Source organism: Gopherus evgoodei, unplaced genomic scaffold (assembly GCF_007399415.2).
Source record: "Gopherus evgoodei ecotype Sinaloan lineage unplaced genomic scaffold, rGopEvg1_v1.p scaffold_35_arrow_ctg1, whole genome shotgun sequence".
Taxonomy (NCBI): Eukaryota; Metazoa; Chordata; order Testudines; family Testudinidae; genus Gopherus; species Gopherus evgoodei.
In genome coordinates, this window is record NW_022060027.1 from 5,511,696 (window position 1) to 5,527,707 (window position 16,012).

Sequence of the window (16,012 nt, forward strand, 5' to 3'; positions counted from 1 at the left end):
GGACCAGCTAGTGGGAGGGGGTGGGAGTTTGCAGGGATGGCTAGATTAGAAGGGGATGGGAGGGGGGGTACCCAGGGGGACCCCCAAAACCCCTGATTCCCTGCATCCCCCAATCCAGTGGTATGGCCTGACCTCTGCATCCCCAACCCCCAACACCCTACCCCCCCAAACCCCCAGCCCCCCACCTGCTCCCAACTCCCTACCCCCCAACCCCACAGCCCTCTGCCTGCCCCCAACTCCCCAGCCCCCCATGTGCCCTCAAATCCCCAGCCCCTGCCTGCTCCCCAACTCCCTACCCCCAACACTCTATCCCCTCAACCCCCCAGCCCCCTGCCCTGCCCAGCAATGAAGATCAGTCAGGCCTCTGGTAACCAGTGTTGTTTACTGACGGCTTGGCCCAGCCCCGGGGCCCCCGGGCTCTGCTGGAGAATCAATGTGGGTGTGGGTATGCGGGTGATGGGGGATGGGGTTGGCTGATGGGGGGAGCAGTCCAAGGAGGGAGCCTGCCAAAGTCAGCAGCAGCCGGTTTAAGAACCAGCGGAAATTTTCGGAAGTGCGAATTCTGACTGTTTTGTATGAATACGGTGTGTGCCTCAGTTTCCCCAACAACATCAGGCCCTACCGTGGCGTGGAGGCCTGCTTGCCGGTTCCCCGTCCGGCCCGGGAATGTGGCAAAGGCCCAGTGCTCGTGGGACCATGTGGTGCCACAAACTGACTCCAGCCCAGAGCGACGGACACCCCGACCCCTCCTCGGAGGCTGGGAAGGCGGGACGATGGACAGGAGTTTTTGGAGGGGCCGGTTCAGTAAGTCACTGCCAGAGGAGAGACGGTGGGAGAGCATCTCTGGCCGGCCCAGGGAGCAGCAGAAAGTCCCGCTGCCGACCAAGCTGCTCCATGGTGACGTGTGTTAGTGTGTAGCCACGGAGCCGGGGTGCTGGGCACCTTCGCCACCCAAACCGATCCTGGGGCCTTTCTGGGTAGTGCTGGGGTGGGCTGCCGAGCCGGGTGTCTGCGCAGAGCTGGGATGTGGCCCGGAGTCACCGGGCGACGCTCCGGGACTGCTCCCTACGAAGCCAGGCAGGACTCGGGGGGGCCCTCTCTGTGTGCAGACTGGCCCCGGGCAAGAAGTTCACGCGGCTTCCACCTTCCTGGGTCTGACCCCGGAGCATTCAGCATCCCCGTCCCCCTGTGCCCTTCCCACAGCGAGTGCATTGGGGCGGCCTGGGGGAGCCAGAGGGTCCTGCCCCCCCACTCCGCAGTCAGACGTGACTCTCAGCCGGTCGGTAACGCGGAAGGTTTATTAGCCACCAGGAACAGCCCAAAACTGAGCTTGTGGGTACAGAAACAGGACCCCTCAGTCAGGTCCCTCTTGGGGGCAGGGAGGCCAGAGCCCCATCTGCCTCCCCTCCATTTCCCCAGCTGGCTCCAAACTGAAACCCCTTCCAGCCGCCTCCCCCAGGCTTGCCCCCGCTCCTCCCCCAGCCTTTGTCCAGATTCCTGGGCAGAGGTTTCACCTGGCCTCAGCCCCCTCCTGGCTCGGGTATCTTCCCTCAAGTGAAGTCACACACGGGAAGGACACACATGGGCAGAGGCCACGGGCACACATGGGGAGGATACATGGACACACATGGGGGAGGCCACGAGGACACATGGACACACGGGAAGGACACGCTTGGGGAGAGGCCACGAGCACACATGGAGAGGACACATGGACACACACGGGAAGGACACAGGCACACATGGGAAGGACACATGGACAGGACACAAACACACACGGGAAGGACACACGGACACACACACTCCATGTTTTCCCATGTCCATGACCTGGCGGGCTGAGGAGGCAGTTGCTCGGTGGCAGGGCCTGGCTTTGCTGACTGGTTTCCGGCCCAGGCCGCCCCACTCCAGCCTCTCTTTTCAACTCGCTAGAGCATGGAGGGGTTGGGCAGGGGTCCTGTGCTGGAGGTGGGGGGCAGGAGGGCCGCAAGTAACACTCTGTACCTTGGTTTGCTGCTCAGATGTTAAGGCCTCACCCCAAAGCAATCCCTCCTCCCGCTCTGACCACTAGACCCCACTTCCCTCCCAGAACTGGGGAGAGAACCCAGAAGTCCTTACTCTAGCCCCCCCCCACTCTAACCACTAGACTCCCCTCCCCTCCCAGAGCTGGGGAAAGAACCCAGGAGTCCTGGGTCCCAACCCCCGCTACTCAACCCACTAGACCCCACTCCCCTCCCAGAGCCAGGGAGAGAACCCTAGAGTCCTGGCTCCAGCCCCCCCCGCTCTAACCACTAGTCCCCACACCCCTCCCAGAGCTGGGGAAAGAAACCTGGAGTCCTGGTGTGACAACATGGGAATGTTTTGAATGTTTTCTCTGAATACTGTGTGTGCCTCAGTTTCCCCTATGCATTTCTCGAGTGTCTAGAGGTGTGTGATTGTTGCAGAGCCCTAGGGGGCCAGTGTGATGCCCTGACTTCTGGCAACTGATGGCCTGGGCTCCTCCCCTGCAAAGTTGCCAACTAAAGGTGTTAAAAAACGAAGAGATCAGGTGACCTCCTGGCCCGGGAAAGAGACAAAGGGAGAATTTTCGGCTTGGAGCTAGCTGGGAAAATGGAGGGGAGGCCAGACAGACCTCTTGGCTCCCTAGTCCCCCAGGATGGACCTGACTGAGGGGGTCCCGTGGTCTGTATCTGCAAGGCCTGTCTTGAACTGTGTTCCTGTCGTCTAAATAAACCTTCTGTGTTACTGGCTGCCTGAGAGTCGTGGTGAACTGCAGGGGCCTTGTCTCCTCCAAACTCTGTGACACCTGGTTCCCAGTCCCCCCCCCGCTCTAACCACTAGACCCCACTCCCCTCCCAGAACCAGGGAGAGAACCCAGGAGTCCTGGCTCCCAGCTGAGATGGAGAAGGGAATAGGGAGTATTAATCTGATAATGGTGCATGGGAGTTTCACTAGTTTATTGTTTTCTGCTAACACGGGGTGTGCCTCAGTTTCCCCGGGTGCTGCACCAGTACTAGGTGGGGATGGGAAACAGGGATGATACCTGATGCCAGCACGGAAAGGGTGGCGGTTTCCCTGTGTAACCTGAGCCCAGGAGGGGGCTGGGGCCAGGTGACACCTGCCCGGGAAACTGGACAAAGGCTGGAGGAGGGGCTGGAGGTGTGGCTGGGCAAAACTGCTGGAGGAGTTTCAGTTTGGAGCCGGCTGGGGAGACGGGGAGAGGCCCAGAACCTGGATCTGGGGTCCCCACCCCCCAAGAGGGACCTGACTGAGGGGCCTGATCTGTACCCACAAGCTCTGGGTTTTGGGCTGTTCCAGTCGGCTAATAAACGATCTGTGTTACTGGCCGGCTGAGAATCCCGGTGCATCGCAGGAAGTGGGGGGTGCAGGGCCTGGACTCCCCCACACTTCGGGACAACTGGTGGCAGAGCTGGGATCTACTGCACCCCGTGGACCGAGCGTCCTGCAGTGAGTGACCGGGGAGCAGGAAAACGGGGGGTTGATGAGGACCAGGCCTGCTGCTGGCTGAGCGGAGCCAGGCTTAACCCTGGGGTGGGTGCCCAGCGAGAAGGGTCCCCCCAGCGAGCGGTTCCGGGGCAGAGGAGTCGGCGGCTTGACCCTGGGGGAGAGGTGGTGACCTGGAGAAGGGGGGGGACAGTCGGGTTCTTCCTGGAAACAGTGGGGAGCTGAGAGCGCCCAGGCCTGCGAGGGTCCAGCGGGGAGAAGTCTCAGCAGCGCCTTAAGGGGGAGCGGGAGGAGGAGGATCGCTCCTGGAGGGAAGCAGCCTGGCGGCACCGGCGTCTGTCCTGGCTGGGAGGGGTTGGACTGATCCCAAGGGCACCCCAGGGCCCCTCCGACCTATGCCTAGGGGAGGGGCTGGAAGGAGCCAGGTGAACCCCGGGGGCACCGTGACCCCCGCGGCCAGCAGGGGATCCTCACGACCAAGCTCCCCGTCGCTGGAGCTGAGGTGGCTGGAATGGGAGAGGGAGTTAAAACCAAAAGAGCCGGTGGATGAGGGGAAGGAGCTGGAGCTGGCGAGGCCGAGGGGAAGGAGCTGGAGCTGGCGAGGCCGAGGGGAAGGAGCTGGAGATGGCAAGGCCGAGGAGAAGGAGCTGGAGCTGGCGAGGCTGAGAAGGAGCTGGAGCTGGCGAGGCCGAGGGGAAGGAGCTGGAGCTGGCGAGGCCGAGGGGAAGGAGCTGGAGCTGGCGAGGCTGAGAAGGAGCTGGAGCTGGCGAGGCCGAGGGGAAGGAGCTGGAGCTGGCGAGGCCGAGGAGAAGGAGCTGGAGCTGGCGAGGCCGAGGAGAAGGAACTGGAGCTGGCGAGGCCGAGGGGAAGGAGCTGGAGCTGGCGAGGCCGAGGGGAAGGAGCTGGAGCTGGCGAGGCCGAGGAGAAGGAGCTGGAGTTGGCGAGGCCGAGGGGAAGGAGCTGGAGCTGGCGAGGCCGAGGGGAAGGAGCTGGAGCTGGCGAGGCCGAGGGGAAGGAGCTGGAGCTGGCGAGGCCGAGGAGAAGGAGCTGGAGCTGGCGAGGCCGAGGGGAAGGAGCTGGAGCTGGCGAGGCCGAGGAGAAGGAGCCGGTGGATGAGGAGAAGGAACTGGAGCTGGCGAGGCCGAGGGGAAGGAGCTGGAGCTGGCGAGGGTGAGGGGAAGGAGCTGGAGCTGGCGAGGCCGATAAGGAGCTGGAGCTGGCGAGGCCGAGGGGAAGGAGCTGGAGCTGGCGAGGCCGAGGGGAAGGAGCTGGAGATGGCGAGGCCGAGGAATAGGAGCTGGAGCTGGCGAGGCTGAGAAGGAGCTGGAGCTGGCGAGGCCGAGGGGAAGGAGCTGGAGCTGGCGAGGCCGAGGGGAAGGAGCTGGAGCTGGCGAGGCCGAGGGGAAGGAACTGGAGCTGGCGAGGCCGAGGGGAAGGAGCTGGAGCTGGCGAGGCCGAGGAGAAGGAGCTGGAGCTGGCGAGGCCGAGGAGAAGGAGCTGGAGCTGGCGAGGCCGAGGGGAAGGAGCTGGAGCTGGCGAGGCCGAGGGGAAGGAGCTGGAGCTGGCGAGGCCGAGGGGAAGGAGCTGGAGCTGGCGAGGCCGAGGAGAAGGAGCTGGAGCTGGCGAGGCCGAGGGGAAGGAGCTGGAGCTGGCGAGGCTGAGAAGGAGCTGGAGCTGGCGAGGCCGAGGGGAAGGAACTGGAGCTGGCGAGGCCGAGGAGAAGGAGCTGGAGCTGGCGAGGCCGAGGGGAAGGAGCTGGAGCAGGCGAGGCTGAGAAGGAGCTGGAGCTGGCGAGGCCGAGGAGAAGGAGCTGGAGCTGGCGAGGCCGATGGAAGGAGCTGGAGCTGGCGAGGCCGAGGGGAAGGAGCTGGAGCTGGCGAGGCCTGAGGGGAAGGAGCTGGAGCTGGCTAGGCCGAGGAGAAGGAGCTGGAGCTGGCGAGGCCGAGGGGAAGGAGCTGGAGCTGGCGAGGCCGAGGAGAAGGAGCAGGAGTGGATGAGGAGAAGGAGCTGGAGCTGGCGAGGCCGAGGGGAAGGAGCTGGAGCTGGCGAGGGTGAGGGGAAGGAGCTGGAGCTGGCGAGGCCGAAAAGGAGCTGGAGCTGGCGAGGCCGAGGGGAAGGAGCTGGAGCTGGCGAGGCCGAGGGGAAGGAGCTGGAGCTGGCGAGGCCGAGGGGAAGGAGCTGGAGCTGGCGAGGCCGAGGAGCAGAGAGCCCCCCGCTGCGGTGAGCGAGGGGGGACCCAGGACTGCCTGGAGCTCTGCTCAGCACATCCTGTCCCAGTGTGAGGAAGGGCAGGACGTAGATGAATTCCTGACGGCCTTTGAGCAGGCCTGCGAGCTGCACAGGGTTGACCCTGCTGACAGGCTCCGGTTTCTCACCCCCTCACTGGCCCCCAAAGCCGTGAGGATGTACAGCCGAATGGAAGGGGCGGAGGCAGAGGACTGTGAACTGTTCAAACCGGCCCTGCTCCGCGGGTTGGGGCTGACGCCCGAGCCGAACCGGGAAAAGTTCCGGGGTCTGCGTGAAACCCCCGAGGTCACATATCTGGAACTGGCCCTCCGGACGCAGGGTTACGCCCACAAGTGGGCAGATGGGGCCCAGACGAAGGACCTGGTTAAACTGCTGGTACGGGAGCAACTGTCTGAGCGGTGCCCACCCGACCTGAGGCTGTGGTTGAGGGACCAAAAGCCAGAGAACCCGCCACACGCAGGGCGTCTGGCCGACGAGTTTGTGATGAGCCGGTCGGGGTGGCGGGGAGGAGTCCCAAAGGAACAGGCCCACCATGATGCAGAGGGAGAGTCACCCTGGGACCTCCCAATGGGGGAATATGGAGAACCCCCTCCCAAGGGGACATCCAGCGTCAGGGCCATCCACCCGGCTCGAGGGGACCCATGGGATGTGACTTGTTATCACTGTGGGCAGAGGGGCCACATCCGGACCCAGTGCCCCAGGCTCACGGACAGACTGAGCAGACCCAACCCACAGCGGGTTAACCGGGCTAGGGACGAGGGGCCAGCTCCCCAGGCAGGGGGGCCTGGCAGCTTCCCAACTGCTCAGGAGGGAGGAGTACCCTAGGCCAGCTCCTAAGTTGACGGGGGGGCACAGGGCTGTCCTGGCGGAGTGAGTGCCTTGTTCCCCTGGAGGTGGATGGGAGGAAGGTCTATGGATACTGGGACATGGGCGCTGAGGTGACGCTGGCCTGGCCCGAGGTGGTGGCCCCAGATCGTGTGATGCCTGATACTTACCTGACCCTGACGGGGGTGGGCGGGACCCTATTCAAGGTGCCCATGGCGAGGGTACGCCTGAAATGGGGGGCCATGGAGGGCCCTAAAGATGTGGGGGTGCACCATCATTTGCCCACTGAGGTGTTGATGGGGGGGGGACTTAGAGGATTAGCCAAGCAACCCCCAGAACGCCCTAGTCATGAGCCGTAGCCAGAGCCGGCGAGGGGCACTGCGCCCTGACACCGGGGAGGGTACCTCGGTGGAGGCGCAGGACCGTACCCTGGTGGGGAGGGGGCACCAAGGGACACGGCTCAGAGAGGCTGCGGCCTCAGACCCAGCCGACGAGAGAGAGCAGGTCCCCATCCCTGTCCCAGCTGCTGAGTTCCAGGCCGAGCTGCAGACAGATCCCTCCTTGTGAAAGCTCAGGGACCTGGCCGACCTCAGTGTGGCACAGGCCACGGGGGGAGGTTGCCAGGAGAGGTTCCTGTGGGAGAAGGGGTTCCTGTACCGAGAATGGGCTCCCCCAGGGGAAGTAGAGTCATGGGGGATCAGGAGGCAGCTGGTGGTCCCCTGGAAGTATCGCCACAAGCTCCTGTACCTGGCCCATGACACCCCTCTCGCAGGGCACCAGGGAATCCGACGCACCAGGCAGAGGCTGCTACAGAACTTTTACTGGCCTGGGGTCTTTACTACGGTCCAACGATATTGCCAAACCTGTGACCCCAGTCAGAGGGCGGGGAAGGCCCGGGACAAGGGGAAAGCGGCTTTGAGACCTTTGCCCATCACAGAGGAGCCTTTCCAGAAGGTGGTTATGGACATAGTGGGGCCCCTCAGCAAGATGACCGCGTCGGGGAAGAAATACATCCTGGTGGTGGTGGATTTCACTATGCGCTACCCTGAGGCGGTGGCCTTGTCCTCTATCGAGGCTGACACCGTTGCGGACGCGCTGCTGACCATCTTCAGTCAAGTGGGGTTCTCCAAGGAAGCCTTGACAGACCAGGGATCCAACTTCATGTCGGCCCTGCTCCGGTGCTTGTGGGAGAAATGTGGGGTCCGGCTCACTTGGGCTTCAGCCTATGACCACCAGTCCAACGGGCTGGTGGAGAGGTTCAATGGGACCCTAAAGATGATGCTGAAAACCTTTATGGACCAGCACCCGCAGGATTGGGACAAGTATTTACCCCACCTGCTGTTCGCGTACAGGGAGGTGCCCCAGGAGTCTACCGGGTTTTCACCTTTCGAACTGTTGTACGGAAGGAGGGTGAGGGGGCCCCTGGACCTAACGAGAGATGAATGGGAGGGGAAGGCCACTCCCGATGGAGAGTCAGTGGTGGAGAACAGTCCTGACCTTCCGCGAGAGACTGGCCGAGCTCATGGGCCTGGCCAAGGAGAATCTGGCCAGAGCCCAGAGGAAGCAGAAAGTCTGGTATGACCGCATGGCACGGGCCCGCGCCTTTGCCACCGGGGACCAGGTGATGGTTCTCATCCCCGTGAGGAAAAACAAACTCCTGGCCGCCTGGCAAGGCCCTTTCAAGGTTGTCAAGCAGCTAAACGAGGTAAACTATGTGGTGGAGCTGTCGAACCAGGCACACCGCCGCCGGGTGTACCATGTCAACACGGTGAAGCCGTGTGTGGGCACTGGGAGGGGGATGACCCGTTAGAAGATCTATTCCCTGAGACAGGAGCTGGCTCCCTCCTGGAAGCAATTCTCCTCTCAGATCGGCTAAGCCCTGCCCAGCAAGCTGAGACGGGGCGTGCCTTGGTTTCCCTGGGGTGCTGCTCCAAAACTAGCTGGGGATGGGAAATGAGGGGGTGACTTCGCTGGGGGATGACACCTGATGGCCGGCATGTAAGGGATGGCAGCTGCCCTGCGGAACCTGCGGGGGGGCCGGCCAGGGGTGTGGCTGGGGGAGGCAGCGGGAAGGGGTTTCAGTTTGGGGCTGGCTGGGGAGATGGGGGGAAACCAAGAACCGGGGTCTGGGGTCCCCATCCCCCAAGAGGGACCTGACTGAGGGATCCTGTTTCATGTACCCACAAGCTGTGGGTTTTGGGCTGTTCCTGTCGGCTAATAAACCTTCTGTGTTACCAGCCAGCTGAGAGTCCCGGTGAATCGCAGGAAGTGGGGGGAGCAGGGCCCCGACTCCCCCACATTCTGTGACACCAGCCCCCCCTAACCACTAGACCCCCCTCCAGTCCCGGAGCTGTGGGTGGAACCCAGGCATCCTGAGGCCCCGGTGTGAGTCGTGGGCTGGGGGGTGCTCAGGGCTGGGGGGTGGGTTTTGGGGCTCGACGTGGTGCTGGGTGGGGGCGTCTCTTGCGGTGCTGGGGGAGGGGGTGACTTGGCCCGCGCCAGCCCCACGCGGTCCTGGTCCCGGTCGAACACCGTGTAGTACTGGCCCAGGAAGACGTCCCCCAAGATCCAGAGGGGGCCGGCGGGGGCGGGCACGTCCAGGGCCATGAACCCGCTGATGCAGATGGTGATGTCCAGCTGCGTCACCTGGGGGGGGGGAAGAGGGGGGAGGGGGTCAGGCTGGGCCTAGGACGGACCCTGTGGGGCCAGCAACCTGCCCCCCCCGGGTGCCCAGCACAGTACCCCCTGTCCCCCTTCTCCCCCATGGGCCCATTCCATCCAATGCCCCCCTCCCCGCAGGCCCAGAGCCCCACAGCACTGCCTCCCTGCCCCCCATGGTCCCATGCCCCCTCACCCATGAGCCCCGTGTCACCCCAATGGGCCCATCTGACACCCTCCTCCGCTCCCAGACCCAGGGCCTCCCAGCACTGTCCCCTCATGTGCCCAACGCCCCCCCAGCACTGCCCCCCAGCCCCCTTGGGCCCAATGCCCCCCCAGCACTGCCCCCCACCCCATTGAGCCCAGCCCCCCCCAGCACTGCCCCCCACCTCCCATTGGGCCCAATGCCCCCCCAGCACTGTCCCCCACCCCCATTGAGCCCAGCACCCCCCCAGCACTGCCCCCCACCCCCCTTGGGCCCAGTGCCCCCCCAGCACTGCCCCCCATCCCCATTGAGCCCAGCACCCTCCCAGCACTGCCCCCTTCCCCCCATGGGCCCAGCACCCTCCAGCATGACACCCCCTGGCCTCCCTTTCCCCCCATGCCCCTGCCCAAGTCACAGCAACCCTCAGGCCGGACAATCCCCGCAGCAGCCCCCAGCCCACCATGGGCCCGGTCTGTCCCAGCTTCGCCCCCGGGGGGGCCTCACCTTCAGCACGTACTGCTCCCCCGTCAGGCTGAAGGGCTTCCCACCCAGCACGAAGGAGACCTCGGGCAGGCCTGAGAGCTGGTCGCAATCTAGCAGGTACTGGGGGAGAGCAGGGGGGGTGGGCGGATGTTAGACAGCCCCCCTCCCACAGCCAGCAGGGGGCGCAGCATGCACAAGAACCCAGGAGTCCTGGCTCCCAGCTCCCCCCGCCCACTCTAACCACTAGTTCCCACTCCCCTCCCAGAGCCAGGGAGAGAACCCAGGAGTCCTGGCTCCCAGCACCCCCTGCTGTAACCACTAGACCCCACTCCCCACCCAGAGCTGGGTGAGAACCCAGGAGCCCTGGCTCCCAGCCCCTCTGCTCTAACCACTAGAACCCGCTCCCCACTCAGAGCTGGGGGGAGAACCCAGGAGTTCTGGCTCCCAGCCCCTCGCTCTAACCACTAGACCCCACTCCCCTCCCAGAGCCGGGGGGAGAACCCAGGAGTCCTGGCTCCCAGCCCCCCTGCTCTAACCACTAGACCCCACTCCCCACCCAGAGCTGGGTGAGAACCCAGGAGCCCTGGCTCCCAGCCCCTCTGCTCTAACCACTAGAACCCGCTCCCCACTCAGAGCTGGGGGGAGAACCCAGGAGTTCTGGCTCCCAGCCCCTCGCTCTAACCACTAGACACCACTCCCCACCCAGAGCCGGGGGGAGAACCCAGGAGTCCTGGCTCCCAGCCCCCCTGCTCTAACCACTAGACACCACTCCCCACCCAGAGCTGGGGGGAGAACCCAGGAGTCCTGGCTCCCAGCCCCGCCCCCAGCTCTAACCCCTAGGCACCTTGGCTAGAACCCAGGTGTCTGGCCCCCTTACCTGCCCATTGAGGGCGTGGAAGGGTCCCAGGGCCTTGTGCAGCATCTTGATCTCCTTGCTGGGGCCCGCGATGAGGGAGGTGCCTGTGTCCACAATGGCCTGGCAGCCCCCCCGGCAGAGAGACAGCCCCTTGCACTGGTGCTCCCCCTGGGCCTTCTTCACCCGGATCCTGTGGAGAGGGGAGGCCGGGAGGGGGGGTCAAGGGGAGGATGGGGGACAGGGGGTGGGGAGGGATTTAGGGGCCAGATGGGGGTTCCAGGCTGGGCTTTGGGGGGTTGAGTGTGAGGGTCCAGGCCTGGTTTTTGGGACTGAACACGGGTGGTTTGGGGGGCTGAGAGTGGTTTGGGGGGCCAGGGGGACTTTGGGATCAGGCGTCCCAGGGGGGTCGGGTGGAGATCTATGGGGGTCCAGAGGGGTCCAGGAGAAATTCTGGGAGGTTGGGGGCATTGGGGGGGGGCAGGAGAGCTGTCTGTTGGTTGGAGGTCAAGGGGCCTGGGGGTCAGATAGGGGTCCAGGGCTGTACTGAGGGCTGGGTGGGGGGGGTGTCCAGGGGATCTGGGGGTTGGGTGGGGGTCCTGAGGAATTGGGGGACCCTGGGGGGTTCTGGGAGTCAGGTGGGGGTCCAGGTGGTTGAGGAGGGTCCAGAGGCTTGTGGGGGGGGGGTCCAAGGGCTCATGGGGCAGTTCTGGGGGGTGCAGAGGGTTGGGGAGGTCCAGGGGGAATCTGGGGGTCAGGTGGGGACCCAGGGGGTCAGGGAGAATCCAGAGGCTTGGGGATATTGGGAATCTGGGGGGGGGGTAAGGGAGATCCTGGGGTTGGGGAGGTCTGGGTGTGGGTGGGTTCTGGGAATCAGATGGAGGTCTGGGGGTTCAGGGGGTCCAAGGACTGAGGACTGGGAGGGGTCCCAGGGAGCCCAGATAGTTGGGGACATTTGGGAAGTTCGGGGGGGCTCCAGAGGCTTTAGGGGGGTCCGGGGGGTACTCACCTGTCCACCTTGACCTGCCAGTAGGCTTTGCGGGACACGGGCACATAATGCAGCTCCCCCTCATGCAGCTCCGGGTCCGTGCCCCCCAGCAGCAGCTCGCCCCCGTCCGCCGAGCCCCTGCAACCGGGATAAGAGAGAGCTGGGGGGCTGGGCCAGGAGATCTTGGGTGCTGGGGGGCTTTGGGGTCCAGGTGCCGGGGATCTGAGGACACCGAGGGGCTCAGGGGTCCGGGCACTGGGGGGCTCTGGGGCCAAAGGGCACTGAGGGACTCGGGGTCCAGGTGCCGGGGGCTCAGGGGTCTGGGTGCTGGGGAGCTCAGGGGTCCAGGTGCTGAGGGCTCTGGGGTCGAAGGGCACTGAGAGACTCAGGGGTCTGGGCGCTGGGGGGCTCTGGGGCCAAAGGGCACTGAGGGACTCGGGGTCCAGGTGCCGGGGGCTCAGGGGTCTGGGTGCTGGGGAGCTCAGGGGTCCAGGTGCTGGGGGCTCTGGGGTCGAAGGGCACTGAGAGACTCGGGTCCTGGCGCTGGGGGGCTCTGGGGCCAAAGGGCACTGAGGGACTCGGGGTCCGGGGGCTCTGACCTGCGAAGGTGGAAGGAGAAGACGTTCTGGTCCAGCAGCCCCTGCGCCATCATGTTGTCGAAGACGGGGGTGACCCCGCGCACCGAGAGGCTGGGGTACCCCATCCCCAGGATCCCGTCGAACTTGGCTGCCACGAACACCAGCCCCGGCAGGTCCACGGCTTCAGCGAACGTCTGGTTCTCCACCGTCAGGTTGGACACCTGGGAGCAGAGCTGGGCTGGAACCCAGGAGTCCTGGCTCCTGGCCCCTCCCCCCGCAACCACTGGACCCCACTGCCCTACCCGAGCCGGAGAGAGAACCCAGGTGTCCTGGTTCCCAACCCCCCCTGCTCCAACCACTGGACCCCACTGCCCTCCCTGAGCCACGGAGAGAACCCCGGCGTCCGGGCCCTCACTCACGGTGATTGTGTCCTGGCTGAGGAAACCGTTCAGGCTGCCGGTCCCATAGTGGATGGAGAACTTGGTGTGGTTGCGTTTGTGGGTGCAGGAGAAGAGCGAGTGGTAGCGAGTGTGCACCCCTGGGGGGAGAGGGGGGGTCAGGAGAGACAGACAGCCCCTGACAGAGCCCTCTGTGCACCCCTGAGGAGAGAGGGGGGGTCAGGAGAGACAGACAGCCCCCCTGACAGAGGCCTCCCTGCACCCCTGGGGGGAGAGGGGGGGTCAGGAAAGACAGACAGCCCCTGACAGAGGCCTCCCTGCACCCCTGGGGGGAGAGGGGGGGTCAGGAGAGACAGACAGCCCCTGACAGAGGCCTCCCTGCACCCCTGGGGGGAGAGGGGGGGTCAGGAGAGACAGACAGCCCCCCTGACAGAGCCCTCTGTGCACCCCTGGGGAGATAGGGGGGGTCAGGAGAGACAGACAGCCCCCCTGACAGAGCCCTCCCTGCACCCCTGGGGGAATAGGGGGGGTCAGGAGGTACAGACAGCCCCCCTGACAGAGGCCTCCCTGCACCCCTGAGGAGAGAGAGGGGTCAGGAGAGAGAGACACAGCCCCCCCCGACAAAGCCCCCCATGCACACTGAGGGGAGAAGGGGGACGGGACAGATGGACACAACCCCCCCCAACAGAGCCTCCTCGTGCACCCCTGGAGGGAGAGGGGGGTCAGGAGAGACAGACACAGCCCCCCCCGACACAGCCCCCCGTGCACCCCTGAGGAGAGAGGGGGGACAGGACAGACGGACACAGCCCCACCGACAGAGCACCCCTGGGGAGAGGGGGGACAGGACGGACACCCCCCAGCCCCCCACTCACAGCACGCCAGGTGCAGGAGGCAGCAGCCGGCCGAAGGCACCCACAGGTCGGACGAGCCGGTGTCGAAGACGACGCTGAACTGCTGGGGGGGCGTCCCGATCCCGATCTCCCCATAGTACTGGGCCTGGGGGGGTCAGCGTCGAGGGTCAGCAGCCAGCCTGGCCCCCCAGCACCCCCACCCACTCCCATCCCCCCAGTGCCATCCCCGGCCCCCCAGCTCTGGCCCCATAGAGCCCCTGCTCTCTCCCTCCCCTCCAGCCCCGCAGAGCCCCTGCCCCCTACCATTCCCCCAGTGCCATCCCCTGCCCCCCAGAGCCCCCCGCCCACTCCCAGTCCCCCAGTGCCGTCTCCTGCCCCAAGACTCCTCCCAGCCTCCAAAACCTCCCCCAGCATCAGCCTCTTCCCCCCAAATCACCCCCCAGCACAGCCCCCTGCCCCCCACATCCTCTCCCTGCTCCCCTTCAGCGCAGTCCCCCCAGGCTGAGCAGCCCCATGAGGTCACTCACGTCCATGTAATTGTGCAGACGCTGGGGGCCAGCTGAGCGGCTGTGGGGCCCCCTGCCAGCCCCCAGGTTGGCAATGGGGAGCCCCGGCCCGCGGAACCTGCTCCGGACCGAAGGGAACTTCCGCAGGGGGATCCTGCCGGAGGGAGGGGGGGTCAGTGCAGAGAAACCACGGGACCCCCCCCCAGGGACCTCCCCTACCCTCCTGAGCCAGCCAGCCAGTCCCTGCCCCGGGGCTGGGTGGGAGCCAGCGCCCCCTAGAGGGGACAGGCCCCAGGCCCCATTCCCAGCCCCCCTGAGCCAGCCAGTCCCTGCCCCGGGGCTGGGTGGGACCTGGTGCCCCCCGGAGGGGACAGGCCCCGGGCCCCATTCCCTGCCCTGGGGCCGGATGGGACCTGGTGCCCCCCGGAGGGGACAGGCCCTGGACCCCCTTCCCTGCCCCCCTAAGCCAGCAAGTCCCCGCCCTGGGGCCAGATAGGAGCAGCGGAAATACCAGTCCCACACAAGGGCCTGGAACTGGCTGGACTGGTCGGGGGACTGGCTGGGTGGAGCAAGCTCAGAAATCCCCATAGCGTGTGGGGCACCTGGAGCCTTTGATCTGCTGTGCCAGGCAGCCCCTGCCCACGCTGGCACCTGCGTCATCCCAGCCATGACCCCGCTCGCCCCCTCCCTCAGCGGGGAGAGAACCCAGGTGTCCTAGTTCCCAGCCACCAGTTCTAACCATTAGACTCCCTTCCCAGAGCCATGGAGAGAACCCAGGAGTCCTGGCTCCCAGCACCCCCCTGCTCTAGCCACTAGACACCACTCCCTTCCCAGAGCCATGGAGAGAACCCAGGAGTCCTGGCTACCAGCACCCCCTGCTCTAACCATTAGACCCCACTCCCCTCCCAGAGCCAGGAGGGAATCCAGGATTCCTGGCTTCCAGACCCTCCCCTCTAACCACTAGTCCCCACACCCCTCCCAGAGCCAGGAGAGAACCCAGGAGTCCTGGCTCCCAGCCTCCCAGCTCCGACCACTAGACCCCACTCCCCTCCCAGAGCCCAGGAAAGAACCCAGGAGTCCTGGCTCCCAACCCCCCTGCCCTAACCACTAGACCCCACTCCCCTCCCAGAGCCAGGAGGGAATCCAGGATTCCTGGCTTCCAGACCCTCCCCTCTAACCACTAGTCCCCACTCCCCTCCCAGAGCCAGGGAGAGAACCCAGGAGTCCTGGCTCCCAACCCCCCTGCTCTAACCACTCGCCCCCACTCCCCTCCCAGAGCCCAGGAGAGAACCCAGGAGTCCTGGCTTCCAGCCCCCCCCCCAACCACTAGACCCCACTCTCCTCCCAGACAGGACCCAGGCGTCCGGGGCTCTCACCGGATCAGTGCCTGGGTGCCGAGCGCCAGCAGCAGGAGGGTGGCCCAGCCTGGGGCCCCCATCACGTCCGGTACGGCAGCGGCTGTCAGACCGTCTGTCCCCAGGCCTGGGAGCCGCCTCCTCCCACTGGCTGGGTCACCTGGGGTGCAGCGCCTGATTGGCCGGGAGCCCCTGGGGCTCAGGCTCAGATTGGCCCAGGCCTCCCGGGGTGCAGCACCCCATTGGTCCTGGCTCTGCCAGCAAGGCAGCCGTGGGTGGGGTGTCACTGGGGCACCCCACGGCCTGGCTGGGGGCGGGAGCTGGGCGCTGGGCTAGGGGGTGGGGATCGGGGGGGGGCTCCTGCCTCTCGGCCCCCCTCAAACCCTGCCCCCTTCCCCACAGCTCCATAGACCCACAGCCCTCCCCAGAGCCCCCAGCCTGCACCATAACCCTCCCCACCCCCACAGCCCCATAGACCTCCCCCCTCACTGCCCCATAGCTCTCCCCACAGCCTGCACCATAACCCTCCCCACCCCCACAGCCCCACAGACCTCCCCTCTCACTGCTCCACAGCCCTCCCCACAGCCTGCACCATAACCCTCCCCA

The 16,012-nt window shown here is 65.7% G+C and overlaps 1 protein-coding gene across 1 annotated transcript; it reads right to left on the reverse strand.

Moving 5' to 3' along the window:
- Nucleotides 1-8,850: 8,850 nt before the first annotated feature.
- NAPSA (napsin A aspartic peptidase) lies at nucleotides 8,851-15,645 on the reverse strand. The gene is made up of 9 exons (XM_030545023.1): nucleotides 15,428-15,645; nucleotides 14,073-14,205; nucleotides 13,567-13,690; nucleotides 12,716-12,834; nucleotides 12,312-12,517; nucleotides 11,740-11,856; nucleotides 10,755-10,923; nucleotides 9,899-9,997; nucleotides 8,851-9,177 (listed from the first exon to the last, which is right to left on the reverse strand). The coding sequence occupies exons 1-9, from the start codon at nucleotides 15,487-15,489 to the stop codon at nucleotides 8,851-8,853; spliced, it is 1,356 nt and encodes a 451-aa protein (XP_030400883.1). The 5' UTR covers nucleotides 15,490-15,645.
- Nucleotides 15,646-16,012: the final 367 nt, after the last annotated feature.